The sequence below is a fragment of the Corvus cornix genome, chromosome 20 (assembly GCF_000738735.6).
Source record: "Corvus cornix cornix isolate S_Up_H32 chromosome 20, ASM73873v5, whole genome shotgun sequence".
In the NCBI taxonomy this organism is placed as follows: Eukaryota; Metazoa; Chordata; class Aves; order Passeriformes; family Corvidae; genus Corvus; species Corvus cornix.
This window is the reverse complement of record NC_046349.1, coordinates 10266620-10279892: the sequence shown is the minus strand read 5'-3', so window position 1 is coordinate 10279892 and position 13273 is coordinate 10266620. Positions and strand designations below refer to the sequence as shown.

General features: G+C 43.4%; 1 protein-coding gene across 2 annotated transcripts in view; it reads left to right on the top strand.

Moving 5' to 3' along the window:
- CDH4 (cadherin 4) overlaps positions 1-13273 on the top strand; it is a 423758-nt gene that overhangs the window by 333683 nt on the left and 76802 nt on the right. For both annotated transcript variants that reach the window (XM_039563524.1, XM_039563525.1), the window contains one exon: positions 11547-11719. In XM_039563524.1, the coding sequence (XP_039419458.1) occupies positions 11547-11719 (173 nt within the window). The remainder of the gene's footprint in view (positions 1-11546; positions 11720-13273) is intronic.

The window sequence follows — 13273 nt, the reverse complement described above, 5'->3', positions numbered from 1 at the left end:
GATAAGCCTTTGAGCTATTAAATCAGAAAAGGATAATTTTGCCTATAAAATACTCGTGCCTCTGCTTCTAGCAGTGAGTTTTGGTATTCTCTATCCCAGGCTGGAGTGCTTGCCTTTAAGGCAGGAAGGTAGAAAGCAATCTGTTTTTATTCAAAAGCAATTACATTTGTCTTTGATGTATTTGTCGGGGGGGGTTTTTTCTCTCTTTCCTGTTTAATCGGTATTCTTTTAAAGGTTTATTTTAGTATTGAATTTCTCTTCCTTGCTTTTGTAGAGCCTCCTAGGAATTTGGGTATCGGAGGCCCTCATTCCATGTGCTTGGCAAGAAACATGATCTTGTGCCTTTGAGAAAGTGATAGAGAGGTCATGGAGTTAAAGGGAATATCTGCATACTCCTCCTTTGCTTCAGAGTTGTGTGTCCCTCTTTTGTGCAGAGACAAGCGTGTATTTAGCTAAGGGTAGATCTTGCAAAGATTTAGGAACTTTTTTATAATTCAAGATGCCTCAGAATATTATAACAACTAAGGAGGTACCACACCAGCCATTGCAAGAGGAGAAATATGTGACCGGAATTCATGATTATTTCTGGCAGCGGTTGACAAATGAAAGACACTGCATATTCTTTGAGGTAACAGCAAAATGTGTTCAGTACTGATTCAACAGTAAGTTAGATATGTATATGCATCTATAAAAATATCTGCATATGTGTGAATATCCATGCTTCAAGCAAACTAAAAAATCTTGTTATATGTTACCGGAGTTCAGCATTCATTTTTCTCTGCTTGGTGCTGCTGAACTATGCCTGAGGACTGAAAATGCTTCCCTGGATATCCTGTGCAATTGTTATTTCTCACATCTTCCATATGCCCATTTATAATGGCTGTGATTAGAAATGCAGGATTACTTGATTATGACAGTATCTGCAATGTTCTTAATAATTTTGCACACCTCTAATGAGAAAAATATTAGAGTATCCCAAATAAAGCTGACTCTGAGGGCAGCTAGAATGAGCAGCCAATGGCTGTTTGAAGTCAGTCGGAATCTTGCCCAGATTTAATAAAAAAAAAACCCAGATAAAAAAGGACATATGGAGCTCGAGCTCTACCAATGGAAATTTTGCAGAGCAAGACCATCAAAAATGTGCTGTTGAGAAGAGGCTGAGCAGGGCACCGTGACCTTGAGCGGTGGGGAAAGCCCTGGGTAAGGCTTCAGCAGGATCAATTGAGCAGATCCCGTTGCGGTGAGCACGAAAGGACCTTGTGGTGCTGTCCCAGCACTCCTGGGGTCCAGGGTGGAGCAAAGGCAGGGCTGTGTGTGCACAGCAGGCAGGGCTGTCCCTCAGCAGGATCCTGTGCCACCAAGCGCAGCCTGGTCCCCGCTTGGGGCTGGGATGTGGTGACCTGGAACAGAGTGCGGGGCCTCATCTCTGAGCCTGGCAGGGAGCCGCAGTTTGTGCCAGGCCAGGGCAGGGCATGGAGGGTGGCCAAGTAAGATGTGACCTACTGACTCAACAGTGAACAAGCCAGAGGAGGGTAGAGTGAACCAAGGAAACAGGAATGCAGAAGGAGGCTCCAGCCTGCGGCACGGTGTGACACTGCTGGGCACTCAGCCTCCCACAGAAGCACATTTGCTTTAGGCTGGAATACAGATGTACAGAATTGTCCAGGAGCTGGAAAAATTGGCAGCAATGTGAAGAGACTCATTAGACAGTCTGATGGGGTTTAAGTGAAGGGGCTTCCCAGCCTGCAGAGCACTCAGCCTGGGTTCCTGAGGAGCGTGCTCTCTGTGAGTCACCTTGAAGCAACCCTTGACGGGAATAGAAAAGAAATCATCAAGTATTATTAATTATAATAGGTTGTTGTTGCTGGTTAAGATTATAATAACTTAATTGAAATGCTGTCTTGAGCCGTAGCATAGTGTTCTTGAAATTAGGAGCTCACTCTTGGTGAAGTTCTCTGTAGTGAGAACTGGCCCCCTGGACACCCTCAGATGTGCTGGCTCTTAAACTGAATTGCATCTTTCCTTTTCTGATACTCTCTGGAAAAACAGTTTAATGCATTTCTAGCTTATCTAGCCTCAGGTCAAGTAGCTGGGCAATTGAAATGTGTAAATGCAGGCCCTTCCAAAAATGCAGAACAGGAGTAGTGATGCAGGATTTCCTTTTCCACAGCACCATCTTTCTTCCTCACTCTCCCCCTTCACGAGTTGTTTTGATTTAACGCGCCACTGTTTGAAAGTGTATCTTAAAAGACCATGTTTTACTCATGTTGAATAATGTTCTGCCTCTTTGAACTTTGCCTCTATGTGAAGAACACAGCCAAGTTTTAAAAATGCAGCTGCAAGCTGGAGCTGAAATTCCCCTGCTCCCTCTGGCAGCCTTAATCAGCAGAGCTCTCCCAGAGCTGCGCGTTGCCTTTCAAGCACTGACAAAGCGGGACAGGTTGCAGAGCTCGGCTGCCCAGCACTCCCTGCCCTGCGAGGATTCTGCTGCCTTTTCCAAGCCTACATTTCCAAGCTGCATCACACCAGCTCCTTACAGCAGGAAGGACCTGGGGCTTGGAGTGGGATATTCCACCCTGTACAGCACCAGTTGCTGCCTGCTGTGAGCACAGCCCCTGAACTTGTACTGCCGGCCAGTGCGGGATCCCAGCAATGTCCTTGGGGAGGCCTCTTTCAGGAGAAACTCTACAGTCTCCGGAAAAAAATTGCTCAATAAGATAGCATGAAAATGCTTAAATATAAAAGAAGAAAGGGAATTTAATCACAAAACAACAGTGTGATGGAGAAAGATTATTTCCATCTCTGCAGAAGCTTAGTTTTGCTATAACCACCGCAAACCCTTCCTCACGGAAGGATGTGGATGTCTTACTTAACTGAAGCTTTCAGTTCTGAAAAGGTCAATGTGAAATGCTCTGCAGCGGCTTGAGTGCTTTGCTCTGGGTTGTATCTATTTTGTTTTAACAGAAAGATTGTCAAAAATTAACTCATCTCTCCAAAACAATTTGTTCTTGTCAGACTGGCCTTTTCCATTCCCATTCATCCTTTCCACTTCACTAACTCTCTGAATACATCTTCGTCCCTTTCAAGTCAACAGCACAAGTCCAAGTGACTTCTTTTAAACTCCAGCCCCTTCATTCTCCTGGAGTTCTGTAGGATAGTTAATTCCTACCACCTTCCTTGGGAGTGGTGTGAAAGAGTGCTGAGTATAGAGAGTCCTCCAAAATAAAGGAATATTAGTATTTCTTACCTGAGAAATGTTAAATGTTGTAATTTAAAATTTCTCCATGTCCTCCTGAGTCCATGGAACTCTGATAGAATAATTGTTGATAACATGCCACGTGAAAAATGAAATAGCTGGGAGCCAAATCTATATGTGGCAAATTGAGTTAAAGAAATCTCATGAAAAATAAGCAGTATATAAAAAAAACCTAAGGATTTTAAAAGCTGATTATTCTACTGGTGTCCCAGTTTGTTTATTTTATTTCTATGCCAGCAGAGATTCCCTCAGAGATTAACACCATGGACTGATGCACAGATGGGGCCAGAAACTCGAAAGTCATCTGAATATTAAGAATTTAAATCTTTAGCCTCAGTGATTTGAACAGAAAGCCAATTATGAGGCTGAATTAGTTTTCAAATTAAACTGCAATTTAAGGTTTGTGAAGTTAATCTTTTAAGGCATATAGTTGCATTCGTATATATATTCATGGGGAGAATTTGGATTCTGCAGTTCTGGCTTGTTCCTCTTCTCCAACCTGACAGTGTAATTCACAAAGAGATGCCGGGTGTGCTGCAGGTTGTTTGTTCAGTGAAGGAACAGAGCAGTTGTTGCTGGGTGGCAGGGCCTGAGATCTGAAGAGAAGATGTTTCATTTTTAAAAATTAATAGGACACGGAGTGAATCCCTCTTCCTGCCACTGCAACCCATTCCAAAAATGCCATAGTGCTGCTCATAGTCAAAATATTCAATATGTTTTTTCCAGCTTGGAGGGAAGTTAATTTTAGACTCTTCATTTAGGAAGGTCCTAGTTCAAGAGAGCACCTTGGACCTGGAGGTTCATGGATGGGGCTGCCACATGTTCTGGTTTTTAGCACTAAAAGCTAAAATAATGCAAATGCTGAATGTGTCAGAGCGATCGTGCACAGGTAAAATATTCCAGAGGGGCAGAGTAGGACTCAACAGATTTTTCCATTCATCCCAGAGCTCTTCACAGGTTAGATGCATTACTTCTGGATCCATCCCAAGATTGAATGTATTCATTGATGGCAGTGCCATCTTCTGCACTCTGGGCAGGTGCTGATCTTACTCTTGCACTTTATATGCTATTAAAAATGGCTTTGTCCAACCTGATTCCATTCTCTCACACATTACACACAAATTTAGGATATATAATATTCTTTTTCAAGTTCTTTTGCTCAGCAGAGCACAATTTAAAGATAAGAAATTGTTTTTCTGCAGACTCACATGGTAGTGCTTTCCATTTTCTTTCGAGGTGACTGGTTATGAAATCTGTGCTCTTAATTTCCTTTTCAGAAGCATCCAGTCCCAAGAGAAAGGAGGTGAATTATAGGAGTGTGAGAAAAAAATGCAAATCCCCAGACTTGTGGGTTTTCCCTCTAAAAAAAAAACATGGCCAAGTTGATCGAAAGGAGAAAAATAGGGAAATCATGGTCTGAGACCACTCTAGGAGGGAGTTACAACTGAACACTGTAATAGTCTATTCTCTGCCTCCTTTTAACTACAAATAGCATAGTATGATATACATAATAATGTTTATATTATATTACACCACTTTATATTCTATTGTATTACCTTACAGTGTCAAAATTCAGGGATTGGATTGAAGCCTTGTGGAGGATGTGTTCAGTGTCAGGTTCTGTGCAGCTGGGACTGCATTTTGTCTGGAGTCACACGTGCCTTCAGTTCAGCATGAAACCTGGCTGTGCTGTTCACACAATTCAGTGGGAATGTTCAGGATATTTGTCCTAAGTAGTCATGCTTTCCCCCTTCCTTGAATTAGCCCTGGAAATCGAGAGGATTCATGTGCAGGAACTCAGCCAAGCTGCACCTCATGAATTTATGCAGCCAGAACCATTTGCTCAGAGGCTGGATGCGTTTTTGCCCATCCTGATGTTAGACTGGTGGGATTTCTCTTGGGTAAGTGGGTCTCAGTAGGCTGCAGGCTGCTGGAGGGGAGTGATCTTCAGATCTGGCAAGGGCCATGTGTGTGCTGCAGTCAGTGCAGCTCGTTGGCTCTCCGGAGGTATTTATTCCATTTTTAACAGTAAGGAGGTCTTATTTCCGTTCTGGGCGACAGCAGTGTCTTCATCTCTCTCTGTTGTCTCTCCAGACCTGCTTGCTCTCTTTATTCTCATTAAGTTGGCTCTTGCCCTGTCTGAAGCTGAGAATCCAATGTCTCTGCTAATTAGGAAGTGACATCCGTTATGAATTAGGTTAGCTGCTTGAAAGGTCAAAATTTGCCAATGATTACAAAAATTACGTTGAAGAGAATGACAGTAGCTATCAGTTATGATGGAAGGAATATCATTCGGAAGGGAAGTGCTGCTTCTATTTAGTTTTTTATCCAGAGCATGTGAGATGCAGTTTAATTTAAGTACATTTGCAATTTATTACATCTGCAGTACTCGCACTCACTTCTGTCATCTTGATGTCTTGTTCATGTTCCTGTTCACCTCTGTGACTCCACTCAGTACCATTGCTGGGTCAGCTACCCAATTTCATTTGAAACCCTTAACAATGAGTGTGTGAAATTGTTTCACATCACCCATTGAATACATTAAATTTTTTTGACTTGAGGGTGCAGGTTTGTTAGATGAAATGCTTTAGTCTTTAACACTACAGCAAGTTCAGTTGTACTCTGAGGACTTATTCAGGATCCCATTATACTTGTCACTGGAACTTGGTTTTGATGCCTTTACTTTTCTAGTGTGTCCTTCTGTCCCCGAGACCTCCTTGCAATGAGTGAAATCACCTAAAGGCTGAAGCGTGCCTGCCATGAGTTAGAAGCATGAGATTCCCATCCTCTGTGGAGAAGGAAACTAATATCAGGAAACTATTCTGAGTGGAAAATTTTGGGTTTAGGAAATGTTGTAAATTTTGCACTGTTCTTCAGTATTTAATCTTCCCACAACAACTCTTATTGTCTTCTCTGTCTAGCATCAGATGCAGAGGATTTCACTAAGTGAGCTTTCCAATTTGGGGGGAAAAAATGAGGAGTAAGGGGAAGTTTCCATTAGTACAAAGCCATTATTAACTTGGGTTAATGAAGATCTAATGTAATATGGCCATCACCACATGTCTGCACATAATGATTCCGTCCTTTTCTATGGGGAATGATTAAATTAAGTATCTTGTAGGTCAAAATTAGACTGAGAAGGTTAACCAACCTTTAATGATTCTGCAGCCATTTACCAGCCATTTAAAAACATAAACTGTGAGATAAAGCTGGATAGAGAAAAAGCATTATCAGTAAAAACTGGGTGAAGTTTTAGCGTTTTCTGTTTATATCATAGGAGAAGACAGAGAGGAATATGTGTTTTTGCAGTGACTTGTGGGATAAAGGGCAGAATGAAAGGAGTTTTTATTTTTCTTTTTTGTTGGCTTCCTGAAAAGTGCCCATTAGCTCTTTATTTTAACATGCATTAAATCTAACTAATGGATATCAAACCAGCTTAGAAAAATGGTAATTGTAAAGCAATTGTAACAAAGACTTTGGGAGCACAACTGCGCCAAAATATTGTTTGTGTGCCTTAAACTCTTGAAAGCTCCATCTTTATGGAGAAATGAGGTTGCATAGATGGGAGAGCAGAGATTGCAGACAACGTGAGGGGAATTAGCAGCCCTCAGGATGCTTTGAGATTGTCCGAGCTACAAAGAACTGAGCTGATTCTCAGATTCCACAGTGATTTGGGGGGCGACATTTGTTTATGACTGTGCTTATCTGCTTACACATGCTCAGGGCAGCTATCTCTCTTGTTTTGCTTTTCTTTTTCCTTAACGTGTACAGATGGAATGAGATATGGTGAACCTAGCAAAATCTCTTTGTATTCTTTTCAAGGAGATGCAATTCATTTTAAAATTGACAAACAAAACTGAATATACAGATATAAATTATCTCCCTTTGCTTCCATCCTCCCAGCTTCTGTAAGGCATTTTTTTGCCTATCCTGTGGAAACCTTAATTAATCCAATGGGAATATTTTCCATAAGGGTTGCTTTCAAGCATTTCTCTCACATGTCTTATCCATGGTTAGAAACAAAACCATCTCATTTGACAAAATAACATCTGGGAGGTTATGGTCTCTGGGAGAATCAAAGGGAATGCATTGGGAAGTTACAGATTCTGGAGGTCTTGCCTTTTATTGATAGATCTCCTTCGTCATGCCATCCATTAATTTTAACTCAGGTGATATATGGATTCTGCACATTAGTTAATGAAGGCTAATGCACAGTAATCTTGTCATCACTAGCTGTGCATGGTAATTCAATCTGCTGCTCGGAAGAGCTGTTCAACATGCAGCAAATTTGATTTGATATTGACATGATGTACTAGGTTTGGTATTTTATTTAACATACCATGTGCCTTATATGATGAGAAATGGTTTTCTTTCAGCAGGTTACATACCTGAGTTAGGCAAGGTGTGTAGTTTAATGCGGTTATATCAGATATATGTCTGTTGTATCTGCACAGGGTATTCATCCTGTGATACACTGCACAGGCTGGGGCAAATTTCTGAATTTGGCACTTCACGCATTCGTTTAATATTGTCGGTGTGCTCGAGAGCAAGCCCTGAAGAGCAGAAAAAATAAAAGTGATGCTTTTCTCAGACACTGAAAGCCTAAAGTCCCTCTTGTCCTGTTTACACTCGTTTAACCTACTCTTGTAGCTTCATCACCACCAGCAGGTCTGATGCAGAATTGGCACAGTCCAGTTTGGGGGTCCTGAGTGTGACTTGGAGGAGTTTGCTCAGTGTTTCTGGTCTGTAGTAACTGCTACTACAAACTACTATCTCTGTTTGGGTAGGATATAGGGCTGTAAATATGGTGTGGTTAATACATTGATTTCCACAAAACACACACAACCCATGGGCCAGATTGGGTAATCAGTGCTTCCTCACTTAAACCCAAACAATACCAGCTTCAATCCTTGAGTGCATTAGAGCTGTTCTCTCTGCCACTGTATATTTGCCAAAACTGTGTGGTATGAGGGGCTGGATATGGGGATATATTGCCTTTATTTTAATATAAACTACATGAAGATGTATCTCCATGCAAAGGACATTGAAGCATGACATTATTTACTTTTATTGCAGGTAAATCATCACCAACCATCTGAGTATAGTGCAGGAGTTTATACAGCACGCAGAGGATGTTAGACACTTTATCTGTGTATATCCACATCGTTCTGCTGAATACTCTTGTGCACAGATCTATGTTTATGTCATTCACTGCAGCACGCAGGTATCTGGAGGATACATCTTTCTTAAAGACAGGCTAAATGCAAAGCAAACCAGTGGAACATAGGCAGTGGTGTAGGTTACCCCAGCTGATCCCTCGGGAGCTGTCCCTAGGGATGGTGCCCTCAGCACGGGGAACAGGGGATGCTGTCAGTCAACACTGCCAGGTGGGAAAAGTGTGTACACAGGAAAGGGAGAGGAGATACCAGCCACTGTCCAGACTGTGGAGAGGGAGAAGCAATTTGCAGCCAGTTTACAGCAGACTGTGGTCAGACAGGCAGCCCCAGGGAGAGCCAGAAAGGAAGCGGCTGCTGCAACTCCATCATGTGCTGCAAAGTGCTGCAGCCACACAGGGCCCTTTGCAGAGGGCATTTTATTAAGTTACAAGATAGTAATTAATGCCAAGTTCCTCTCTTTATTTTCTCTGTGGCTGGGTTTCATAATCGAAATTAAAGATAGGAGATAGGGAGCAGATTGCCTCTTGAAATACAGCTCCATGGTGCTCAGTTCATGACTTTAGAGACATTTGTCCAGTCCCATCTCCCTTTATGGAGATGTAGGTCAAATGCTGTTGAAATAATCCTTTTTTGCTAGAGCAGATACGTTCAGTCCAGTGCTACACTGCAGGAAAGAAGCCAAAAGGTCAGGAAAGGAGTGAAGGAGACCTTTTGTGCTCTCCATCCATGGTATAGCTGCTGTCCCCCACCCCCTCCTTCCACAGTTGCAGCCCGGCAGGTTCCCCTACCGAGTTGGGAACCCACCATCTCACATGTGTGCTGGTTAGTTTTGGAATCTACAGTACAGTCTGAGACATCCCACATGAGGAGGGACCACAATTGTGGGGCACCCTTGTCTAAACCTGGAAGTCCAAATGACTTTCAAAGCTGGTTATTTGAGCTAGAAGCGCATCATGAAATACCACCTGTTTGGAATACATCCTCAGACTGCACACGTCCTAAAATAGATCCTGTTTTCCTCTTCCGCTTCTGTTTTCATTAGCCCTAGGTTTTGACATTCTGTTCAGAGATATTTTCAGTATTGAATGCATTAAGATAACATAAATTCCAAATCAAACATCTCATTCAGCATATTTCCTATTTAAATTTCTCCCGTACATTTTCCCTGTAGTTATCTAAGGGTTGGTTTCATTATTTGTATCAGCTGTCTAGTGATAACTGGTTTTGCAAAAGAGCAAAAAACGAATGCTTGTAGAGAAAATAGAGAAAATTTGTTGCTTGCACAGCCTTGTTTCAATTCAGTGTTTCTTCCGTCTTCTGAAGTTTATTGATCGGGAGAATGTTAAAGCTGTTGAATAGTTTGTTTTCATTTCACAAATGTGAATCAGGATTATTGCAGAAAAACAGGAATGTATTCATCATTAAGATTTGCTTTACACATTCATTTATTTTTCAATCTATAATTCTTATTGAACTAAGAAAACTCACAGGAATATATGTATCACCACCGAGAACAAAAAGAGCCTGATTGAGGCAGATGGAAGATCAGCAAAGCACTTCACACACAAGTGCAAAAATACAAACTTCTTGCTAATACTGAGAAACGTTGGTTTCCCAGAGTTGGGAAAGGTCCCTGGGGGGATTTCCTATGTGTTGAGTGGCTTGAAGACACTTGGCTAAGGTACAAAATGCTGCAGCCATTTCTAGATCTGCCCATTTAGAGCACAGGGTACTTTTAAAGTCTTTTGCAAACAGATGCAAGCTCTCCAGCTCTCTGGTATTCCTGAACTGGGAGTGTGGTAGCTCCTAGTGTGACCAGGCTGGGGACCTGGGCGTACCAGAGGAGACAGGGCATGATGCTGATGTGGCCACATGTCCTCAGGTCTGCCAGTGGCTCACATCTAAGCCAGAGAGAAGAACAAACTCAGCCCTTTTTGTAAAGCCATGTGTGGCTCCATCTTATGTCAGCTCAGGTTCTTGCTGGGACCACATTGCATCTCTCCAGCATGGCAGGCTCATAAGTTGATCCGTTGGCTCAGAGTTCCCAAATGCACACTGTTGGAGCTGCACCTTCCCTCTTTTCCTGGATGCTGTTGGGTTTGGTGATCACAAAATGAGGTTATGTCTGGTTTCGCTGTCTCTCTTTGCCTCCCACTCCTCCTCTCAGGTCTCATATCATTAGATTCATCCACCGTTGCAGATTGCCTTGTGTGAGCAGTGTGTGCCTGCCCTGCTACTCATTCCCTCCTACCAGTATAACAAGTGTAAAGCTGGGCCCTACAAACTCTGGGGGGTCACAGGACCATGCAGCTGCAGGAGTTCATCCAATCAAGTAACATCTTTTACCCTCATAATGATAATTTCCCACTTTAGCAAAACACCCTGCTGCCAAACTCCAGTGCTAATGAGCCTGTCAGTGCATCAGTGCACTCCCGACAGTATCGAGAAAGTAGGGATTGTTTTTTGCAAGGCAAATGAAGATACTGATGATTAGCAAGAAACAAACCAACAATTCAATACATCACTGGCCACACATACCAAATCATTGATTTTCTGTCCTGCTGGGCAGCAGCTGTTGTATTTGCTCTGCAGAAATGGATTTTTTAATCCAGGAGGGACTAGAAAGGTGGATGTTTCTCCAAGAACTGGAAGCAGCAGGCAGTTGCTCCCTACACTGGGCATGGGCATGTTGATAGTGTCCTTCTGAAACTGCTGAGAAGTCTGATGGGCTTTCCAGTATTAAACTGTACTTCTGAATGCATGTGAATGCAGTGATTGGATGGAAAAAAAAATCTCCTGTGAGAATCTGTGAAATTGCAGGACAAAAAATGCTGCCCTAAAACTTACAATCACTGAAAGAATTAGAAGTTAATCATAGATACCCTCACATGACTTCTCTCTGTCTACCAGTTATGTGTAATCAGCATCCTTCCAGATCATCTGTCTCAGCAGTGTTGCTATTTCCATAATCCTCGCCTTGCCTGGCTGGCTGGATTGAAGTGGGATGTCTATTCCATAGCATTTCTGAACAAAATGCATGACCCCAGGTCAATGGGACCACAATCTGCTCTGCAATGAGATAACACCGATCATTCCTCTCCTCTTGTTCCCAGGGACCTACGTGATGACGGTGACGGCGAACGACGCAGACGACGGCACCACGGCCAACGGGATGGTGAGGTACCGCATCGTCACCCAGACCCCACAGAGCCCCTCACAAAACATGTTCACTATTAACAGCGAGACAGGAGACATTGTCACCGTGGCTGCTGGACTCGACAGGGAGGTGAGTTTGAAACTGTCTTACCAGGTGTTGTTGAGGGTTGCTGACGTGAAAAGCCCAAACCCTGTCTTTAATCCCAAGCCTCTAAAAGCGTGAGCTGAGGTATGGAGATCACAGTCTTTGCTTCTGCAGCAACTGTAGGGCATCGTGGCTTTGATGTGATATTTTTGTCTTAATCCATATCAGTCGATGAAACCCTGAGAGAATCTTCAAACTCCTGGAGCTGATATTTTCCTTTCATAAGTTTGTGAAACTCAAAAAATGTAGAAAATACTCCAGGAGGTAAAGGGGGATAAATAAATGGTCATTTTTCCCCCTTCTGTTGGGGGACAATAAAGTGCCAAGCATCTATAGCCCTTTCTAGACCTGTCTTGCTTAGTTCTTTGCATGTTGTCCCTGGAAAAAGGAACACATCCTGCATTCAGCATTTTGTGTCCTTGTGCCATTTCCAAACTAGTAAAATGTCTTCCAATGATTTTGGGTTTGTGTGATGTTCTGCCTTTAGTGCCTCTTCTTTCTGGCATTTTACAATGTGCAGCTTTACCAAGTGCAGGAGACATTTCACTTTTACTAACAAAAAAACACTCTGTCAGTGTAAACTATATAATGTGATTCTCAAAGCCCTGCTTCCTTTGGTTGTGGGTGTAGCTCAAGGACAAAGCATTTATACCTCATATATTAAACAAAAATCAATGCAGTGTCAGTGGTGGGATGGAGTGAGTGGGAAGGAGGGGATGGGGTCAATGGGTGTAAAGGGAGAGAACCCCAGAACTTCAGTTCTGGTTTTGTTCCCCATTGGACTGTGCAGGTCATGGAGTGTCACCTGCTCAATGCAACTGGGGGAGCTCGGTCGATTACATGTTAGAAACGACCATTTGTTCATGGAGCAATGACCACAGAGACTATGGAAAGAAGGACTTGCACAGTCTGAGGCTCTGATATTTATATTCAGGCAGTCCCCAGAAGTCACACATCCAGTGGAAGAGTTCATTTTGAGAGAGCCCAGTGTGCTGCGTTTCTGGGAGAAGGCACCAGGAACCGGCTTTGTTCTTCTTTCTCTCCTTTCCTACCCTGCGACAATGGCAGGGACAGAGCAAGCAGGGGTCCCCATATGTGGGCCTGGGACCTAAACTCTGAGGGGTGAAGCCTCCAGCACCTTGGAGATTTTTGCCGTGCCCCTCAGGCCAGCAGCACACTTTTGGCCCTACTGCTGAGTGCTGTGCCAGGCTCCAGTCAGGAGACATTCCCTGCCAGGGATTGTGCTGTTTCCTTCCCAGGTCTGGGGCTGCTTTTTTGCTTCAGAGCAGCTTGGGGAGGAATCCCAAAGGCAGCTGCTGAGAGCAGATAAAAGCCCCGGCAGCAGCTCAGCAGCACGTGTGGAGCCCCGGGGCAGCCGCCGGAACTCTCAGGATGGGATGGGAACGCTGGCTGGGAATGCTGGCTGGGAATGCTGGCTGGGAGCAGTGCAGGGCTTGCCCTCGGCACCGTTTCAGGGCAAGCTGGCCCAGGGGGGACACACTGTGTGAAACAGCTTTCCAAGGAGAAGGTCAGGAGAGC